The sequence below is a fragment of the Tursiops truncatus genome, chromosome 19 (genome assembly GCF_011762595.2).
Source record: "Tursiops truncatus isolate mTurTru1 chromosome 19, mTurTru1.mat.Y, whole genome shotgun sequence".
Taxonomy (NCBI): domain Eukaryota; kingdom Metazoa; phylum Chordata; class Mammalia; order Artiodactyla; family Delphinidae; genus Tursiops; species Tursiops truncatus.
The window spans coordinates 46,878,704-46,899,230 of NC_047052.1; the positions used below are offsets into that span (position 1 = coordinate 46,878,704).

Genomic DNA, 20,527 nt, shown 5'->3' on the forward strand with positions numbered 1-20,527 from the left:
CAGTGCTCAAAGTTTCCAATTTCTTCACATTCCTGCCAACGCAGGTTATTTTCTGCATGCCTGTGTGTGTGTGTGTGTGTGTGTGTGTGTGTGTGTACATGCATGATGGCCACTATAAAATGAGTGTGAGGTAATATCCTACCGTTATTTTGATTTACATTCCCCTAATGATTAGTGATGTTGAGTATCTTTTCATAAGCTAGTTGGCCACTTGTATATCCTCTTTGGAGAAATGTCTATTCAAGTGTTTTGACCATGTTTTGATCAGGTAATTTGGGGTTTTTTTAGTGTTGTTGTTGAATTGTAGGGTTTCTTTATATATTCTAGGCATTAACCCCTTAACAGATATATGATTTTCTTTTCTAATAAATTTATTTTATTTATTTATTTATTTTTGGCTGCATTGGGTCTTCGTTGCTGCACGCGGGCTTTCTCTAGTTGCGGCGAGCGGGGGCTACTCTTTGTTGCGGTGCACGGGCTTCTCATTGTGGTGGCTTCTCTTGTTGTGGAGCACAGGCTCTAGGCGCGAGGTCTTCAGTAGTTGTGGTGCACAGGCTTAGTTGCTCCGCAGCGTGTGGGATCTTCCCGGACCAGGGATCGAACCCGTGTCCCCTGCATTGGCAGGCGGATTCTTTTTTCTTTTTTTTTTGCGGTATGCGGGCCTCTCACTGCTGTGGCCTTTTCCGTTGCGGAGCACAGGCTCCGGACGCGCAGGCTCAGTGGCCATGGCTCAAGGACCCAGCCACTCCGCGGCATGTGGGATCTTCCCGGACCGGGGCACGAACCCCTGTCCCCTGCATCGGCAGGCAGACTCAACCACTGCACCACCAGGGCAAGCCCTGTTTTTTTTTGTTTGTTTTTTTTTGTTTTACTGTTAATATTTCTCCCAGACTTCTTCCCCAAAGTGACCTTTGACCTTTTACCAGAGTGACCATACATCAAGGAAAAAGACATAATCAGACTTTTGGGGGGATTGATGGACACAGGCTCTGAAATGACACTAATTGCAGGTGACCCAAAATGTCACCGTAGCCCACCAGTCAGAGTAGGACCGTATGGAAATCAGACAAGCAATGGAGTTTTAGCTCCAGTCCATCTCACAAGGGCCCACTGGGTCCCTGAACTCATCCTGTGGTTATTTCCCCAGTTTTGAAATGCATAATTGGAGTAGATATATTCAGCAACTGGAAGAATCCCCACATTGGTTCCCTGACCTGTGGAGTGAGGGCTATTTTGGGGGGATAGGCCAAATGGAAGCCACTAGAACTGCCTCCACCTAGGAAAATAAATCAAAAGCAATACTACATTCCTGGAGGGACTGCAGAGATTAGTACCATCAAGGAATTGAAGAATGTGGGGAAGGTGTGATATTGTGGTTTATAATCAGAAGCACACATTTGGTCTTTGTCCCCATTTCTGACACAGAGCTCCTTAAAACCCTTGGAATTTCCTAAGTGCTTAGAGCTACGAAGGTGTCTTTTGTTATGTTAATGAGGTCTCTACTGGACTGCATCTAAAGATGAGGGCTGGTGGCTAGTGGACCCAAAGGAGTGATTAGAGGGTTGGAACTTTCCGTCCCATCCTGCCACTGGACAGCCACATGCAAAAGAGTAAAACTGGATGACTATCTTACACCATAAAGCAAAATTAACTCAGAATGGATGAAAGACTTGAATGTAAGACCTGAAACCGTAAAAATCCTAGAAGATAAACATAGGCAGTAAGTTCCTTGACATTGCTCTCGGTGATGAGTTTTCGGATTTGACACCACAAGCAAAGGCAAGAAAAGCAAAAATCAACAAGTAGGACTACATCAAACTAAAAGGCTTCTGCGCAGTATAGGAAACAAACCATCAACAAAATGAAAAGGCAACCTACTGAATGGGAGATAAGATTTGCAGATCATATATCTGATAAGGGGTAAATACCCCAAATGTTTAAAGAACTGAGACAACTCAATAGCACATAACCAAACGATCTGATTAAAAATGGGCAGAGGATCTGAGTAAGCGTTTTTCCAAAGAAGACATACAGATGGCCAACAGGTACAGGAAACAGTGCTCAACACCACTAATCATCAGGGAAATGCAGATCAAAATTGCATGAGCTATTACCTCACAGCTGTTAGAATGGCTGTTATCCAAAAGACAAGAAATAACAAGTGTTGGTGAGGGTGTGGAGAACAGGAAACCCTTGTGCACTGTTGGTGGGAATGTAAATTGCGTAAATTGGTCCAGCCACTAGGGAAGACAGAATGGAGGTTACTCAGAAAGTTAAAAATAGAACTACCATGTGACCTAGCAATTCCACTTCTGGGAATTCAGCTGAAGAAAATGAAAACACTAACTTGAAAAGATTTATGAACCCTCATGTTATTGCAGCATTATTTACATTAGTCAAGATATGAAACGAACCTAAGTGTCCATCTACGGGTGAATGGATGAAGATAATGTGGTGTACATATATATAACGGAATATTATTCAGCCATTAAAAACATGAAATCTTGCCATTTACTACAAACATGTATGGACCTTGAGGAGATTATGTTAAGTGAAATGTCAGAGAAAGACGAATGCTGTATAATCTCATTTATATGTGGAATTTAAAACAAATCAAAAAACCTCAAGCTCAAAAACAGAGAACAGATTGGTGGTTGCCAGAGATGAGGAGTGGGGTGTGTGTGAAATGGGTGAATGGAGTCAAAAGGTATATATTCGGGTTTGGGCTTCCCTGGTGGCGCAGTGGTTGAGAGTCCGCCTGCCGATGCGGGGGACACGGGTTCGTGCCTCGGTCCGGGAGGATCCTACATGCCTCGGAGCGGCTGGGCCCGTGAGCCATGGCCGCTGAGCCTGCGCATCCGGAGCCTGTGCTCCTCTAATGATCCACTAGCAAAATTTACACTTCCTGTTCCCGTGACTTTATGTTCTGCTGGCCCAGAGGTCTTGGTTCCAAAGGGAGGAATGCTTCCACCGGGAGACACAAAAATGATTCCACTGACACATCAGGGTTCCTGGCTTTCAAGCTGTCTAAAAAGTGTAGAACCTGGAGAGTACCAATCTCAGCTTCAACCTCCTTTCCTCACAGGGATCAGGGGTCAGAAAAAATGAGAGAGACTAGTGAGGCCCAGAGATTGTGAGGGGGCAGAGATCACAGGGATAGCTGCCTAGAACGGAAGCAGGTGAGGTCACTGGCTGAGGCTGTCCGTCCACAGAGTCCCAGGGAGAAGGTGGTACAGGAAAGAAACCCCAGGAATGGGGGAGGGAGAAGCAGAGGATCACAGGCGCTGCGGGAGCTACCCCGAGGCCCTGGGTGGGACTGTGTGTGTGAAGCCACCTCAAGACCAGGGGCCTCTCCATTCATAGCCTATGTGTACAGAGAGCGCCAACGACAACCCTGGATAAAAGTGGACTTAACACGAGAGTTCAGCCATGGGCATAGGGCACCCGTGAGGCCCAGCTCTTGATGAACAAGAGGGAACCAGCTCCCTTCTCACCTGACCCAGGCCCCAGGAGCGAGAGGGGAAGTTGACTGTCCATCCTTTCCCCCTCTGCTCCCCTGACCCAGACCTTCCCCTCCTGACAAGCCTGGTTCCCTGCTCCTGCCTCTTCTTCCCATAGACCCATCACCTAGTGCTCCAGCCACATTCACTACTGTCTCCCAGGGACGCACACAGTATAACCTACTGGAGACAAACACAGACTCATCTACATTCCTGGAAATCTGAGCTTGGTGACGTCTCATTAAGGAACGGGGCTGGAGTTCTTGGAGCAGCAGAGACTGTGACTCACAGAGCTGGAACATGATGCAGCATTCACATGATACGTAACCCATGTAAAAAGTTCATGGTGTTGAATAAACATGCAGAGCAGCATGGCACGGTAACTGCTGCACTTCCCTCCTTGTCCACCAGAGGGCGGCAGTTACTCCACAGGCTAGAGCCTCCCCAAGGGCTACAGACCTCCCTCAGCCCAGCAGAATAGGACCCTCACCAGTGTCACCTTAGGCCACAGCTCTCCAAGCTCCCCACAATGGACAGCTCCTCCATCCAGCCAGGAGTCGGCCCACTTCACACCTTTAGGAACTACTATTCCTTCAGGTCATCAGTGTGTGTCCCAGGAAGCTGTGGCCCAGCTAGACCCCCATGGAGAGAGAAGGAGCGTCCCTCTCACCAGACATCACTCACGTTGCACCCTTTCCAGCCCCTCAATCCTTTCCTGGAGCCTTCTGGCAGGAACAGAAGGAAACCTTCTCAGAGCATTTGAGAACATTGGAAAGACCCTCCGTGTCACAAAGGGAAATAAGATCCTGGTTTGGGGACCTCTAGGTGTCTGTGTGGTGCTGACAGACCTTGCTACTGAAACCGTGCTCCACGGCCCGTATGATCAGCGTCACCTGAGAGCTAGCTCGATGCAGACTCTCAGGTCCACCCCACACCTGCTGAGGCAGACTCTGTGCTTTCACAGGATCTGCAGACCCTCCGTGTGCACAAGAGAGGGGAAGAGTCTACCCCAGCCCATTACGGGGTCTCAGCCTGGCTGGGCATACATGTTACCTGGGCAGCTGCTGAAACAGCATTTCTAAGGGGTCATCTGGGCATTCACAGTCTTTATAAAGTTCCACAGTGATTCCAATGCACAGTGTGGGTGACATTCCTGTGACAAGGGTATGAGATGTAGCCGCAGGGCTCCTGCTCTAAAGGGAAAACGCAGAAGGGGAAGGGGAGGCTGTGGGGGAGAGGCTGACTGTGCACCCCAACTGCAAACTGTGGGGAATGCCCAGGACACGGAGCCCCAGGGTTGTGCTCCCCCCAACCAATGGCAAATTGTGTGTGTGTGTTTCTAGGCTGAGGAGTCAAGCTGAAAAAGGCAGAAAGAGCAGCGGTTCACAGGGAAATGAATTGTAAACAGAAAGAGAAGGTGGAAGAAGAGAGAAGGCAGGCAGAAATGAGAGAGGAGGGAGAGGGAGGGCCCTGGGCAGAGACCCCGCCCCTGGCCCACGTGACCCAGCGAAGTGCTCCTGCCCCAGGAGGAGGCCCAGCACAGAGGGAGGAAGGACAGCAGAGCTCACACATCAGACAGCAGTGCTCGTGAGCATTTCAGGAGCTGAAGCTCTTCTCACAGAGCGAGGGACACAGCAGACACCATGAAGCCCCCCTTAGCCCATGCCCACAGAGGGTGCAGCCCCTGGAATGGGCTCCTGCTGGCAGGTGAGAGGGGACAATTTTCAGGGTGTGGGCAGGGGTGGGAGAACAGAGACAGGCTGAGGTCTCTGGGGGAGACAGGGCTCTGAGAGTGGACAGAGGGCTTCTGTCTGGACCTGAGGGAAGAGGACATGGGAGCAGGGGAGGGTGGGGGGAGGGACTGAGCAACAGGAAAATCTCAATGAACTGGAATTGGTGAGGGGCAGGAAAACCTCAATTACTGTACATTTTCCAAATTATTCATCACTGAACAGTAATTTTTCAAAACTGGTGACAATAACAATTTATGTCAGGGTGTCAATCCAGAAAAAAACGCAACCAGGAAGCTAAACACTGTCCTTACCCACCACCCTTAGAGATTGACAAACAAACACCAGGCGGTGGAGGCCCTGGGAACACTCATTCCTTCCTCACCTGGTATTTGGAGCCTGGTCCAGGCCCTGGGTTACAACCAGGATCAGACAAGTCCCTGCCGTCCCAGAGCTCACACTCTATGGGGAGGAAGACAGACAAGCAAAGAGATCTAGAATGTGCTGTCAGGTGCTGACAAGTATCATGAAGGAAACGGAGCAGGGAAAGGTCAGAAAGTGAAGACGGAGGGTCTTCGGAGCAGGTGTCAGGGAGGGCAGCTCCCAACAGGCCCCTAAGTGTGAACAAGCGTGTGAGGGCAGCAAGGGAGTGAGCCAGGAAGACATCTGGGGAAACAGAGGAAATAACAAGCTCAGAGGGGCTGAAGTAATGGGGGTCATGCTGCTGACCCTGAGCCAGTAGCAAACACACATGCACACACAGACACAGACAGACAGACAGACACACACACACACACACACACACACACGCACTACAAAAACACACACCAAGGCTGAGGGATGAAGAGCCCTGCTCAGGACCCAGGGCCCCATTTTTCCATCCCAACACATAGGTCAGAATATTAATTTCTCTCTCTTCCCTCCTAGTCGCACTCGTAACTTTCTGGAAGCTGCTCAGCACTGTGAAACCCACTATTGAATCGGTGCCCGTCATTGCTGCAGAAGGCACGGATGTGCTTCTACTTGTCCACAGTGTGACAGGGGATCTTCTAGGCTACAGCTGGTACAGAGGAGAAAGGGTAGAGAACAACCAACTAATTGCATCACATAGAATAGACGTTAGTACAAGCACCACTGGGCTTGCACACAGCGGTCGAGAGACAATATACCCCAACGGATCCCTGCTGTTCCAGAATGTCACCCAGCACGACACAGGATACTACACCCTGTTCATCATAAAGAATGATTTACAGACGGAAAGACTAGCTGCACAACTCCGCGTATACCGTGAGTGATTCCTCTCTGACCTCTGGGTGTTGGGTGGGGTGAATTCTAGTCACACACAGAGGACTGACAGGCCTGGACTGTGTCTCCATCCCCCTCTGTATCACATCCCAGGTTGGGGTTTGAACATTTAGTGCAGGACACACACACAGTGGAGACAAACTTCAAAGGATCAGAATTCTTTCGCAGAATCCGGACTCTGAAGACATTCTGTGCAGGAAGAAGGACCAGGCTGATGGGAGTAACACAGCAGAGGAAGATCAGCCGCAGTTCAACCCCCTGGGCCCCTCCCTGTGCCCATGATGCTGAGGGAGACCCTGTAGGACTCAGTATGGGCCTGGCCTGAGGGCCCCCTGGGACCCCCACAGAGAAGCTCAGCCCCGGGAAGCCCCTGCCCAGCTCCTCCGCTCCCGCCTCCAACAACCCCGGAGAACATTTGCCACTGTTGGGCTTTAAGCTCCTGGACGGGGTTGACTGGGAGCAGTGACTTCCCAGCTGCCTGAGTCCCAAGGCTTCAGAGCTGGTCACCAGCCAGGGCTCAGCCCCAAGAGCCACATTTGGGCAGGGGTGGAGTCTGGGCCTTCACCTGAGACTCAGCATGGAGAGCAAGACAGGTTATTAGCCGACCACCTGGGGGACTAAGGAGACTCCAGAGGAAGGTCGGCATCCTCAGGGAGGAACAGAGGACAGAAGATGCTCCTGGCAGCTCCTTGACCACCGGGCACAGCCCAGGGAGCCCTCTCCTGTGGATGCAACTAATAATAGATGCAGTTTTTATGGTCAGCTCCTCTATGCTCAGCTTTAGGTCAGTTAATTATTAATGATTTAAGGTTAATACACAGGCAACATGGCAATCCTGAGACAGTTTACCATTTTTTCTATTTTAATGAGGAGAAACTGAGTTAAAGGGGATTACACTCACTGAATCAGAGTCACACAGACCATGACTGGCCAATCAGAGTCATGCCAAGATAACAGCCCCGTCCTCTCCTCCATCCCGGGGGCCTTGTTGTGCATCTTTGGACCCAGAAGCCAGCTGTGGGTTCAGATCCTTTCTTCTTGGGCATCCCCAGCTCAGAGGGAGACTCTGGCATGGAAAGTGAAAGGAAATGGAAGATGAATCCTGTTTACTCTAGAACTAAATGACCTGCATCAATGATCATAGTCAGTGACAGGAATGTCCAGGCCTTCCCTCTTCAGGCAGCCAATGCACAAGCTCCTTGCACTGGATGAGAAATCATTTATTTATTTGTTTCCTAATGTGCTGGGTGTCACTCCCGCTGGAATAACATGGGAAGGACTCGGTTTCCTCACTCTCCAACCTCCACCTGCAAGCAGCATAGGGCCCAACAGGTAAACTCTCAATCTTTCTTTGATGAAGGAAGGATGGAAGGTATAAGAATGAGTGAATGACCTATAATCTCTTCAGGCACTGGAATCTGGATGCAGAATCCTAGGAGGTACTGGCCACACCTACTGCCTGTCTCTCCAGGGATGGGACCCATGTTCCATCCTCTGACCACCCGCCCCTAAAGCACGTTGGGAGCCAGGTCTCACGGTGACTGTGGGGCTGCTCGGCCATGGGAGGGTTTTCCAGGGCTGTAGGGGTCCTGCCTCTGGGCAGCAGTGGGGCTCTTGGATCTTTGATCTTTGACGGCATTTGTAACCCCCACTTTGAAGTCACTTGTAAATGGACATTTTTTGCTCTCTCTGCTGCTTCCATGTCTCTCATCTTCCTCCTCCTTCTTTCCAGCCGGGACTGGCCCTGCTCTGCACAGCTCCCCTACCCTTAAGCCTTCCACAGATACTCCCGCAAATGGCTGACTGCCCTGTTCCCGTCCTGCTAACACCTGTGGCCAGACCCACCCTCCCGGGCAATAGTAAAGGACGCAGAAATCAGTGGGAGCAGCAGCCTCTGCGAGGCTCCAACACGAGCCAGTTTCCCCAGGTCACCGGGAGAATGAGCTCCCACTTTGCCCTGGTCCAGGGCTCTTTCCCTCCATGATGGCAACAAGTGGAACACACCACGTAACAGGTGGTGAATCTTAAGGCCTACATGACTCAACCAGGAAGTCAAAGGCAGAAAGACAGTTCTGCAGTCCCCAGTGGCTCACTTCACCTCTTTGATTTGTGACTCACATTCTTGTCCTTCTGGGAGCCTCCCGTTCCTCTCAGTGGTTCCCAAGACCTTCCCAGGGTGGGGCTGACAGACCCTGTGCCATCTGACTGCTTTACTGACTGTTTCATTCATCCTCATGATGGTACCTGTATCATAGGGCTCTCCGACGATGAGGTGCCCAAGCCACTGTCCTTTCACTTAGACTTGGCCCAACTCAGACAAATTTGATCCAGCTCTACCTGTGTTTCCTGAGGTAGAAAGAAAAGAAAAGAAAACATGCCACACGCCAGTGGTGGGCCTCCTCCCCATTTGCCTGACTGTCCATGGAAATTGGTGACAGGGACCTCTTCTCCTAAAGTTATTAACATAACACAGAACGTTTCTACTAATTTAAATCATTCCTCTCTTTATAAAACAGACTCAGACCTCTCCCCGATCAATTCTGTCCAAGACTAAGGGCAGAGACGTTGGTTCTACTGCCAAAGCCAGCCAGCATGTCCCCCTCACTCTTTTTTTTTTTTTTAAATACTTATTTATTTATTTATTTTGGCTGGGTCTTAGCTGCGGCATGCAGGATCTTTAAGTTGTGGCAGGCGGGCTTCTTAGTTGCGGCATGCGAACTCTTAGTTGGGGCATACATGCAGGATCTAGTTCCCCGACCAGGGATAGAAGCCGGGCCCTCTGCATTGGGAGCGCAGAGTCTTACCCACTGGACCACCAGGGAAGTCCCTCCCCCTCACTCTTTTCTAATCATTCTTTGGACTTGCCTAGCCTTTACGGGGTCGCTGTCTTGTCAATCACCTTTAACACCTGGGCAGAACTGCCCTACCTCATGGCCCTGCAGCTAGAATACTGGACTGACCACCAGGCTTGCTCTGGGTCGTCCCATGTGTTATTTCTGCTCAAACACCCAGTTCCAGGCCATGTTGCCCAGTCTTCTTGGGGTTTAAGGACTATGGGACGGCCCATCATAACCTATCTCTAGGGAACCTTGGAAATTGAGGACTCAGTGAAAACATGTCTCCACCAGGCAATGTAGGTCTGTGCAGCTTGAGGGTCTCAGGACCTGCACGTTCCAGGTGAACACCCCAAGGTCAGTCAGGTAGTCACCTGGTCAGTAAAATACTAAATGAGGGGGCTTCCCTGGTGGCACAGTGGTTGAGAGTCCGCCTGCCGATGCAGGGGACATGGGTTCGTGCCCCGGTCCGGGAAGATCCCACATGCCGCGGAGCGGCTGGGCCCGTGAGCCATGGCCGCTGAGCCTGCGCGTCCGGAGCCTGTGCTCCGCAACAGGAGAGGCCACAACAGTGAGGGGCCCGCGTACCACAAAAACAAACAAACAAACAAACAAAAAACTAAATGAGGGAGAAAGGGGTCTCTGATTTCCAGGCCTATGTTACTGCTATCAAACCTTGATACATGACAGACACTTGAGGAAGTCTGTGCTTTCTCTCAGACATAGAGCAGGTGGCCTTATACTCTCTAAGTTCAGATGTTCATGCATTTGTCTTGTGATACAAAGACCTGCCTTATTCTTTAAGGACTCAGTTTGGCTCAAAGGTGAGAAATGCCAACTCTGATTGAAGATGCTATTGGAGGAATCAAGGTATAAAAGGGGCCATGTTCTCTCTGTTGTCTTCACAGCGGTGTTGCCCACCCCAGTCATCACCAGCAACAACTCCAACCCCGTGGAGCAGGACACTGTAGTGCTAACATGTGGGACGGAGACTCAGAACACCTCCCACACGTGGTGGGTCAACAAGCAGAGCCTCCCCAACAGCACCAGGCTGGAACTGTCTGAGGACAACAGGACTCTCACTTTATTCCATGTCACGAGGAATGACACAGGACCCTATATGTGTGAAGCTCGGAACCCAGTGAGTGTCAGCCGCAGTGACCCATTCACCCTGAACGTCATCTGTGAGTAGCCTCTGTTCCTATGTGCCCCAGGCAGCCTGACTGAATCTCCACTGCCGGAGGCCAGACCACACCCTTCCCTCTCAGGTCCAGGTACATGGACTCTCACCTCTGGATATCAGGCTGGCCATGACTTCCTGTCCCAGGCAAATCTGGGCAGGCCCAGCCTTGAGCCAAGTCTAGGAGGCAACAGCGGCTGACACGGGTCTCTCACTGTTTTGCGGTACAAGGGCCTCTCACCGTTGTGGCCTCTCCCGTTGCGAAGCACAGGCTCCGGACGCGCAGGCTCAGCGGCCATGGCCCATGGGCCCAGCCGCTCCGCGGCATGTGGGATCTTCCTGGACCAGGGCACGAACCCGCGTCCCCTGCATCTGCAGGCGGACTCTCAACCACTGCGCCACCAGGGAAGCCCCGTAATACCACACTTTTGATTACTGTAGCTTTGTAACAAATTCTGAAATCAGGAAATGCGAGTCCTCCAACTCTGTTCTTCTTTTTCCAGATTTTTTTGGCTTTTAGGGGTCTCCTGAAATGCCATATGAATTTTAGGGCTGATTTTCCATTTCAGCCAAAAAAAAAAAAAGTCATTGGGGAATTTTGATAGGGATTGCGATGAATCTTAGATCACTTTGGGTAGTACTGTCATCTTAACCATGTTAAGTCTTCCAATCCATGGACATGGAATGTCTTTCCATTTATTTATGTCTTCTTTAATTTCTTTCAGCAGTGTTTATTTATAGTTTCTCAGTGTATAAGTCTTTCACCTCCCTGGTTAATTCCTGAATATTTCATTATTTTTGATAGTATTGTAAATAAAATTTTCTTAATTTCCTTTTTGAATGTTTCATTGTTTGTGTATAGAAACAACTGATTTATTTAATAGTATTTATTTATTTTTGTTTTTGGCTGCATTGGGCCTTCGTTACTGTGCGTGGGCTTTCTCTAGTTGCGGCGAGCAGGGGCTAGTCTTCATTGTGGTGCACGGGCTTCTCATTGCGGTGGCTTCTCTTGTTGCGGAGCACGGGCTCTATGTGCGTGGGCTTCAGTAGTTGTGGCACGCAGGCACAGTAGTTGTGGCTTGCGGGCTCTAAAGCACAGGATGAGTAGTTGTGGTGCATGGGCTTAGGTGCTCTGCAGCATGTGGGATCTTCCCGGACCAGGGATTGAACCCATGTCCCCTGCATTGGCAGAAGGATTCTTAACCACTGTGCCACCAGGGAAGTCCTGAAACAACTGATTTTTACAAGTTGATTTAGTATTCTCCAGCTTTGATTAATTTGTTTATTAGTTCTAACAGTTTTCTTGGGGATCTTTATGGTTTTCTACATATAAGGTCATGTTATCTGCAAACAGAGATAATTTTACTCTTCTTTTCCAATTTGGATGTCCTTTATTTCTTTTTCTTGCCTAATTGCTCTGGCTAATACATCCAATACTATTTTGAATAGAAGTGGAAAAAACAGGCATTGTTGTCTTGTTCCTGACCTTAGAGGAAGAACTTTCAATCTTTCACCATTCAGGATGATGTTAGCTGTGGGTTTTTTATATATGTCCTTTATTATGTTGAGGTGGTTTCCTTCTTTTCCTAGTTTGAGTGTTTTCATCATGAAAGGTTAGTGGATTTTTGTCAAGTGTTTTTTATTGGTTTAACCTCCTTACTTTATGTCTATTCATAGTCTCTATTTCTTTGTGATTTCATCTTGGCAGCTTTCATGTTTCTAGGAATTTGTCCATTTTGTAGAAGTTATCCAATTTGTTGCCAAATGATTATTCATAGTACTCATATTTTGTAGAATTGGTAGTAATGTTCCCACATTCATTTCTGATTTTAGTAATTTGAATCTTCTTTTCTTAGTCAATCTAGTTAAAGATTTGTCAATTTTGTTAATATTTTTGAAGAACCAAATATTGGTTTTATTGATTCTCTCTACTGTTTTTCCATTCTCTAATTTATTTATCTCCATTCTAATTGCTATTGTTTCCTTCATTCTGCTAGCTTTGGTATGTTTTTTTTTTCCCTTGTTTTGTTTTTTGTGTCCCTTAAGTTGTAAATTTAGGTTGCTGACTTGAGATCTACTTTTTTAATGTAAGCATTTACAATTACAAATTCTTGCACAGGATTCTTGACTTCTCTGAGCCTCAGATTCCTCAGCTGAAAATTGTAATAAAAGTACCTGCTTCATGGTTTTGTTTCAGATTTAATGTAATACTCAATTAAACCCATAGCAAAATACACACAAAGGAAAATTTTTCCAAAAATGTTAGCTGCTATAATTACTACTATTATCAGTAGGTTATGTGAAATCGGGTACTCCGATTCAAGGACTACCTAACTCTAGATCCACCTCTTATTAGCCATATGACTTTGGGTTTTTCACTACTGGAAGCCTCAGATTTTCCATCTGTAAAATGGAAATAATGTCTATCTGACAGGGTTATTTTATGAATTAAATGAGATATATGGGAAATATTATATATAGCACAGAATCTGGCACATAGTAAGTACATCATAACAATAGCTAACATTAGCATTAATTTTCAGTTTTGAGTTGAATGGTGAGGGGAACTGAAATAAAAAAGAACAAAGAGGGCTTCCCTGGTGGCGCAGTGGTTGAGAGTCCGCCTGCCGATGCAGGGGACGTGGGTTCGTGCCCCGGTCCGGGAGGATCCCACATGCCGCGGAGCAGCTAGGCCTGTGAGCCATGGCCTCTGAGCCTGTGCGTCTGGAGCCTGTGCTCTGCAGCGGGAGAGGCCACAACGGTGAGAGGCCCACGTACCGCAAAAAAAAAACAAAAACAACAAAGAGGCAAAAGGTATTATATATTTGGGGAAGGAAGGTATAACACAAAAGACGCATAGGAACATGTTACTGAGTAAATATGGAAGAGAGAAAAAAAGGAGTTGAGTGCAAAGTTTCACATCTAGTATGTTAGTTTTCATCCTGTGAGATGCAGCCCAGATGGGATTAGACATACAAGACATTCATTGGGAAAAATGCCTGTGAAGGAAAGTGGGGCAGGAGTGGGAGGAGCCTGGGAGGGTCCTCAGACCATGATGCATATTGGATCCCTGGGAAGGAGAAAGGGAAGGAGGAAGTTTTAGGCTGCAGTGCAGTTCTAAGAGAGTGTCTGCAAATCTGGTGAGGAGTCCTTGAACTAAAGTCACCCAACACAAAAAAAGCATTTCTTGCAGAACTGGGATTGATTTCATATTCCTGCTGGGAACCTGTGTGAAGGGTGGTCTCTGTGCAGAGGGGCAGTGAATTCAGAGGGCCTTCCATCAAAAAATCCCCACCAAGACACCTAACAGGCACATATTCATGGTGGCCACACCTGGGCCACACCCAGAGAAAGATGTAATCATGAAAAGATGGGAAGCTATAAACATAGAAAAATAACCATCAGCGCTTCTTCCATTTCCAAAGCCTTCAAAAATATCTGAGTGCAGAAAGGCCACACTGGAATTGAGGCATGTCCAACCACCAACCTAGAAATACAGTCAGAGAGGAAAAAATTACAAAAATATAGTCGGCTAGTCACCTCACAGCAACCTTCCACAGAAATTTTATTCCTTGAAGGAACAAGTCGAGACTATTTCATATTGAGAGTTATTTCCCAGAGCACCCCCCACTGTAAAATAATGTCACCTTCATTGACTCTTCGTTTTTCTTTCGATGACAGTTGATTCAACTGGCCTCTCAGGTGGTGCTATTGCCTGCATCGTGATTGGAGTCCTGGCTGGCGTAGCTCTGATTGAACCTCTGGTGTATTTCCCGTATATGAGATAGACTGAAGGGTATGATGCCTTTCCTCTTGTTCTGCTTTCTCTGAGGCTAATCGTCATGCTCGGGAGAGGGAAGGAGACTTCATCTCTGTCTCTGGACCTGGATCTGCTCCTCATGCTTCCTAAAATCTTTCTTCTTGGCATTAATTCCTGTGGGTCTCTTCTTCCCTGGTCTTCATGCTTCCTGTGCCCTACTCTCTCTTGGACATAGTTATTCCCATCCCCACCTGGTTTAGAGGGGGCAGAACCAATTATGCTCCTCTGTCCCCAGTCAGGGAAGCCAAGGTCCAAGAAGGAAAACTAATGAGGAAATGAAAGAAGCAGGAGGAAGGGGGTCCTGCGCTCTGTCGACAACAGTAGCAGGAGGAGGGAGGGACAGGACAGGAAGAGAACCTAAGAAAAGCAGAAACAACCAAAGGCCTCCTGGGCAATAAATAAAGTGACAAAGAAACAGCATCTACCTACAAAAGGGGAAAGGTGTCAGGGTAGAAATAAGCTCAGAAGCAGTTGGCATGAATGGCCCTAAATGTGAACAGCCAGTAAGCAGGAGAGGAGTAAACACCAGAAGGGATGATGGGTAGATTGAAGGAGGAGGTCCTCAGAGGAAAGAGGACCAACCAAGGTATAAAGGAACACTGAGGAGCCCCAAGGAGTCATGCTGACAGGGTCCTTCCTAATTCAAGGAGCAAAGGTCCTGTGCCTGGGAACAGCAGTCACAGTGCCTGATATTTATTTAGGGCAAGTGACCAGCGCGATCTCACAGAGCACAAATCCTCAGACCACAACCAGAGTAAGTAAACCTGCTCACCTAGTGAGAGCTCGTATGTTCTACTATATACCCTGCCCTACCAGGGAATCCCGGATTTCCAAGTGAATCCCTACCTTCTGAATTATTAGAGGGAATCTCAGTTTCCCAAGCTTAAACTGGCATAGGTCCTCACGCCCTTCCTAGCCATGTAAGATTCCCCTGAGACACAGCTGGGGGAGAGACACTCGCCCCTCCTAGGCCAGGCAAGCCAAGCAGGCCATGAGATGGACATGTTTCCAGGAGCCTTTTCCTCATCCTACCTCCTTCCCCCTCCTGCCTCTATTACGGATGCAGGCATCTCCTTTGGTGAGACTTTCCCTGCCTTTGGTGCTCTGGGTACTGTGGGCCTCAATACCCCTCCTTGCCGCTGAAGCCTGCTGCTGAGACACACACCTGGGCAAAACTCATGCCTTGTGAACTGGAAGAAATCTTCGGAAGTACACTGAGGCCTCTCCCCACCTCTCCTTGGTCTAATGCCCTGGGGTCTGGACCTCAGACTGAGGGAAGCGAATTCCTTAAGTCTTAATCATGGGCCACCCCCCCACCCCACCCTCTCACCACCTGCTCCCTCCTTCAGCTAGAAGCACAACAGCTTCGGAACACCACGTTCTGAGGCAATAAGTTAGTTCTGCATTTTCATGGGTTGATAACTCTCCTTTGTTTCCCTAGGTCAGGGCCACTCTGACAATTCACCTAACAAGGTAAGCACAGCCAGTTTCACTGGCTCCTTTTCTCATGGAAATATCTCTATGTAGAATGGGTTATTCTTGAACATACAAAAGTGAGATCAAGTTTGGGTCAAAGTTCCTCACTTCAGCAACAGACAAAGAAGTATTACCCCCACCAGTCTACCTCATTGCAAGGTGTGAACTTGAATCCTGGCTGGGACCTTGGGCTGGTAACTTAACCTCTTTGATTCCCGGCTTTTTCACGTGTAAAATGGACATGCTGCCTCCTTCAAAGAGAAGTTCAAGGAATTAAATGACATAACAAAGGTAAAGCACCTGACACAATGCCCAGCTCAAGGAAGGCACTAGATCATTCTCCCTCTTCTGCCTCCAACCTGACCCTGCTCTTACTATCAAATGATAATTTCCAATCTAATAGATCTGAGGTCTTAGTTCCTTTACTTTCTGAAAATTGTACTGAATTTTTCTCATCTTAACCTTCAATAGAATATACATTGATATTGAAAAATGCTTCAATCATAAGTATATTTTAACAATGTTTAAGTTTCTACATACCTATGTAAACAGCACCCAAATCATTAAAAAAAAATCAACCCCCCCAACAAACACACACACAAAACGCTCCAGTTACTTCCCTCCAAAGAGTAATGACTATCCTTATTTCCAGTGCATTAGGTTAGTTTTACCTGGTTATGCACTTATATAAATGAAAAATACAGTGTATACATGTGTCTGGCTTCTTTGATTCAAAATTGTCTTGTGAGATTCATTCATATTGTTGTGTGCCTTTGTCGTTCATTTATTCTCATTGTTGTATCATCATATTCCATTGTAGCATTCCATAATCTATCTCTTCTAATGAACATTCAATAGGATGTTAGTAAGCAGAGAAAATGGGTAATAAAAGCCCTTCTCTGAACTAAAAGTTTCAAAATGGTGAAAGCATGGGGTGCTGAATCACACTGGACAAGGTGAGGGCCTGGCCTACGACACTGATTTAACTGAGTGCTGTTCATTCCTTTCAGATTGACGAAGTTGCATATTCTGCCCTGAACTTCAATGCCCAGGAATCAAAGAAACCAACTTCAGCCTCCCATCCCCAACAGCCACAGAAACAGTTTATTCAGAAGTGAAAAATAAGTGATGCAACCAGTCCTGCTCACTGCACTTATTCCAAGCTTCTCGTCCCCATCCCTAGGAGATCCCTTTGCCCTCCGGGGAAAATGTGAATAGTGTCTTTCCCCCCCTTTCATCCCTAATGAGGCTCCTCCAGGCTGCCTAGTCACAGTCCCTTCCTTCAGTGTCAGTAGATGAAAAGGTACATCCAGGAGGAGGTCTGTAGGAAACCCAACCTTCCTTGTCATTGAACTTTGGCAAAGCAGACCTTGGGAGAGAGTTGCCAGAACCTCCACGCCTCCCCATTTCCTGACCTAAACTGGTTTTAAACTTGCTCATTCCTTCCCACCCCAGTCCTTTCATATTGGAGTTTAACTTGAATTTGCCATAACCTGGAAAATTATGTCCTTGATCCACTGAAATGCATGTGCCAGAAAAGGAGAGGAAAAGGAAAAACTTCTGCTCTCTGAAGCCCGGTGTGAACCCACCATTCACAGGAAAACACATACATAACCAATTCTGAACTGGGAAATTCTATACCTTTGTCCACTTTCAGGGTTGTCTACCTGCAGGACCAGGGCTAAACAACTTACTACTTAGCTAGAATACCACCTAAACCTTTGAAAGCCTGTCTTCAGAGAACCTACTAGAAGCAACTAGAAAACAACTTCTCAAAGTCCATAAGTGAATCCAAATGGAAATTGCAAAAAATGCACATACTGTTTTAATAACTTTATGGGCTTCATTAAAGGCAATGCTCAGAGATGGAGGGATTATCGCTTTAGAGGACAATCAGCTCTTAACAGAGACAATCTGCTGGGATTTGGGAAAGGAATCAGAAAGCTACCCTGCAGGGATTATTTAAATAATGGTTAAAGAATGTACAATTTGGGGTATTGGGTTTTTTCCTTCCTTCTGAGACATTCGCCATTTAAATTTTTGTAATTGTTTGTTTATGTGAAAGGGGTTATGTTTACTTAATTTGCTGTGTAAGCCAATCTGACTGCCTTAGGTGAAAGAAGCCACCAAAACCCCTCAAGTCCCTCTGGCCAGGAGCTCCTCAAGCCTTTTATGTCAGGGGCTCCAAAAAGAAGATAAGAAGAAGCAGTTTTCTACATTCATGGCCAGAAAGGGATCTCGCTCAGTTTCTAGGCGCCTCAGACCAACCATCAGCACCATTCTATTCCACGTTTCTGCCTGTGTACGTTCCATCCACCCCACTCACCTTCTCAGGAAACCTTGGCCTCTGCTAAGGTGTGTTTGGTTCTTGAGAAGCAGGAGCACCTGAAGGGGACACGACCACCCATGCAGCTGGCCTCGTTTACAACCTAGAAAGCTGCACTGGTGCTGATGCTCCTTAGGACACAAGGGGAGGATTATAGCTCAGCTCTGGGCTTCGTGAAAGCCTCTGAAATTTGTTTTCTCCCATGGGGTCTATGAGACCCAATGTGTCAGCATAAAAAGGACGAGCAGGAGAAGGAGAGGCACGTCTACTTCCCACCCAGCCTCCTTCTGCATGGATGGAACCTCCTTGAGGCTGTTGAGAGAAAGGTTTTATTCCATATTCATTACTTGATCTAATGCTGTGTGGAACTGGCCCCCTCAAAGAGGGTTGGTTGGGAATTCTCTGTACTCAGGTACCCCTTTCAGGGTTTTTTAACCCTGACACAGACTGTATATACCTCCCCTCATCCACGCTATTCTGTGTAATTTAATTTTGCCTGGCTAAGGCCGCTTCTGAATTATTTGTAAAATTTGCTCTATATTTATAATAAAAATTATATATCAGGCATCAACATGCTGCCTCACAGTTGGTACTATTTTCTACAATGTCTTCTTTACAGGCAGAAGAAACAGGAATTGCTTAATAGGGAGTCAGCGTGAGCCTATTTCTAAGTCCACATGGTATCTGATCCAGTGATCAGAGAATTCGCTCAATTCATTTGCACACCTGCTAACAAAGTGCGTCTCTCTAGAGCAACAAGCCACAGCTCCAACCTGCCTGGGAGAAGCTGCCTGTCTTCCTCTGGGACAGAAGATGACTTCATGAGTAGAAGATCTCCTGGCCTCTTTACTAGGGACAAATCACACTTCCCACGCAGGTGGCTCCAGTGAGTCAGATGCAGCGATACAGCTTTCACTCCAACAGTCTCCACGGCTTCAGGGGTATAGAAATCTCTCTAGCACCCTCTCTTCCTTGTACCCTGTTCCTTTCTTTCTGCCCCTCAGAGGGTCAGAGCTCTTCTAACCTGGGTAACCTTCATTCCTTAATTAGCCTGTTATCTCATTTCCTTCACTTCCAAGCAATTGAAGCGTGTGCTGTCTTTCTCCTTCCTCATGCCCTGGTTTCTCCTGGCCCTCTGCAGTGCTGGCTCCCTTCCCAAGACCACAGGAAGCAGCAGCAGATCAGCACCCATCTCTTGGCCAATTCAAAGGTACTTTCACCGTCCTCACATTGTTCACTTTTACCACATCTGAGACCACACACAACTTCTTCCTTCTGGACACTCTCCTCCTACCAGCCCCACCTGTGCATTGCACCCCGACCTCAGATTTCCTACTCAGACCTGCTCGTCTCGCTCCACACCACCCTCTTTCCACAGCTTCCATGACCTCTCTGCAGGGGGCTCCTTCATCTATATCTCTAGCCCGTCTACTTCCCAGAACTCATGACACATCCAAATACCTTCTGAAATTGCTCCCCATCTGAACTGGCTTTTCCCCCACAGGTCACTCATTCCTCTCAGTGACGCCACTGCTTCCTCAGCCCTTGCTCTTTCGTTTTCTAGATTCAATACATCGTCGAAGCCTGTTGATTCCTTGTTTAACATCTCTCAGTTATGTCATTCTCTCCATTCCCATACACCTAAATAACCCAGGCCCTCAACACCTCTGCTGGAAATACTGCTTCCAGTACTGAAGTTAGCAGAGTTAGCATCCCCCCACAACTAGGGCGCCTGCCGGCCCCTGGTGGGGAACTCTGACCCCCAAGGAGACGGGAGGAACCCCAGAGTGAACCGGTAGGATGTAGGGGGACCGAGGGGGGAGGAGAAGTGAAGGCCAGACAAGATCGGCACCCCTGAGGCCGGGGAGATCAGGAGAGGCAGGTGGGAGGGACTCTCCAGGATGAGCGGGAGAGGAGCGGAGGCCGTTTGCCCCGCCCACTTGGGCCCTGGGGAGCCTGCTGAGTTCGCAGGCGTATCCCCTGCCCTCCAGACCCCTCTTCAGGCCACGTGGGTCCTTGGGGGCATAGGAGGGAGACGGGGGACATCAGGAGAGGCAGGCAGGAGGGGCCCTCTGGGAGGAGCAGGAGAGGAGCCGAGGGTGATTGCCCCACCCACTCAAGCCCAGGAAGCCTGCTGGGCTCCCAGGTGAGGTCCCCCACCCTCTGATACCAGGGGTGGGGGGCACGCCTGGGCCCCTTCTGTTCTGTTAAGACTAAGCCCCACCCCCCACAGCCCCCAGGGCCTTTTCCAGCCCTATGGGTCCTAAGCATAGGCCCCGCCCACTGCCCAAACCTCACCCTTGCTTAGGTCCCGCCCTCCACAGCCAAGGCCTTTTCCCCCTTTGTTTTTTCTTTT

At 48.2% G+C, this 20,527-nt stretch overlaps 1 protein-coding gene and 1 long non-coding RNA gene across 3 annotated transcripts in view; one reads left to right on the forward strand and one right to left on the reverse strand.

Annotated features, from left to right (window-relative positions):
- Positions 1 to 5,034: 5,034 nt before the first annotated feature.
- Positions 5,035 to 18,742, forward strand: LOC101329357 (cell adhesion molecule CEACAM7-like). Of its 2 annotated transcripts, none has more exons than XR_012328000.1 (6): positions 5,035 to 5,207; positions 6,158 to 6,517; positions 10,278 to 10,553; positions 14,231 to 15,123; positions 15,811 to 15,842; positions 16,856 to 18,742. XR_012328000.1 is itself a non-coding variant. In XM_019932906.2 (6 exons), the coding sequence occupies exons 1-4, from the start codon at positions 5,144 to 5,146 to the stop codon at positions 14,335 to 14,337; spliced, it is 807 nt and encodes a 268-aa protein (XP_019788465.2). In that variant the 5' UTR covers positions 5,035 to 5,143; the 3' UTR covers positions 14,338 to 14,345; positions 15,811 to 15,842; positions 16,856 to 18,742. The 2 variants fall into 2 exon arrangements, 1 of the variants encoding a protein (XP_019788465.2); XM_019932906.2 differs by having other exon boundaries at positions 14,231 to 14,345.
- The window catches only part of LOC141277153 (uncharacterized), a 62,220-nt gene continuing 48,183 nt past the window's right edge, over positions 6,491 to 20,527 (reverse strand). Inside the window, exon 3 of the long non-coding RNA XR_012328001.1 lies at positions 6,491 to 8,881. This is a non-coding gene — a long non-coding RNA (uncharacterized lncRNA). The remainder of the gene's footprint in view (positions 8,882 to 20,527) is intronic.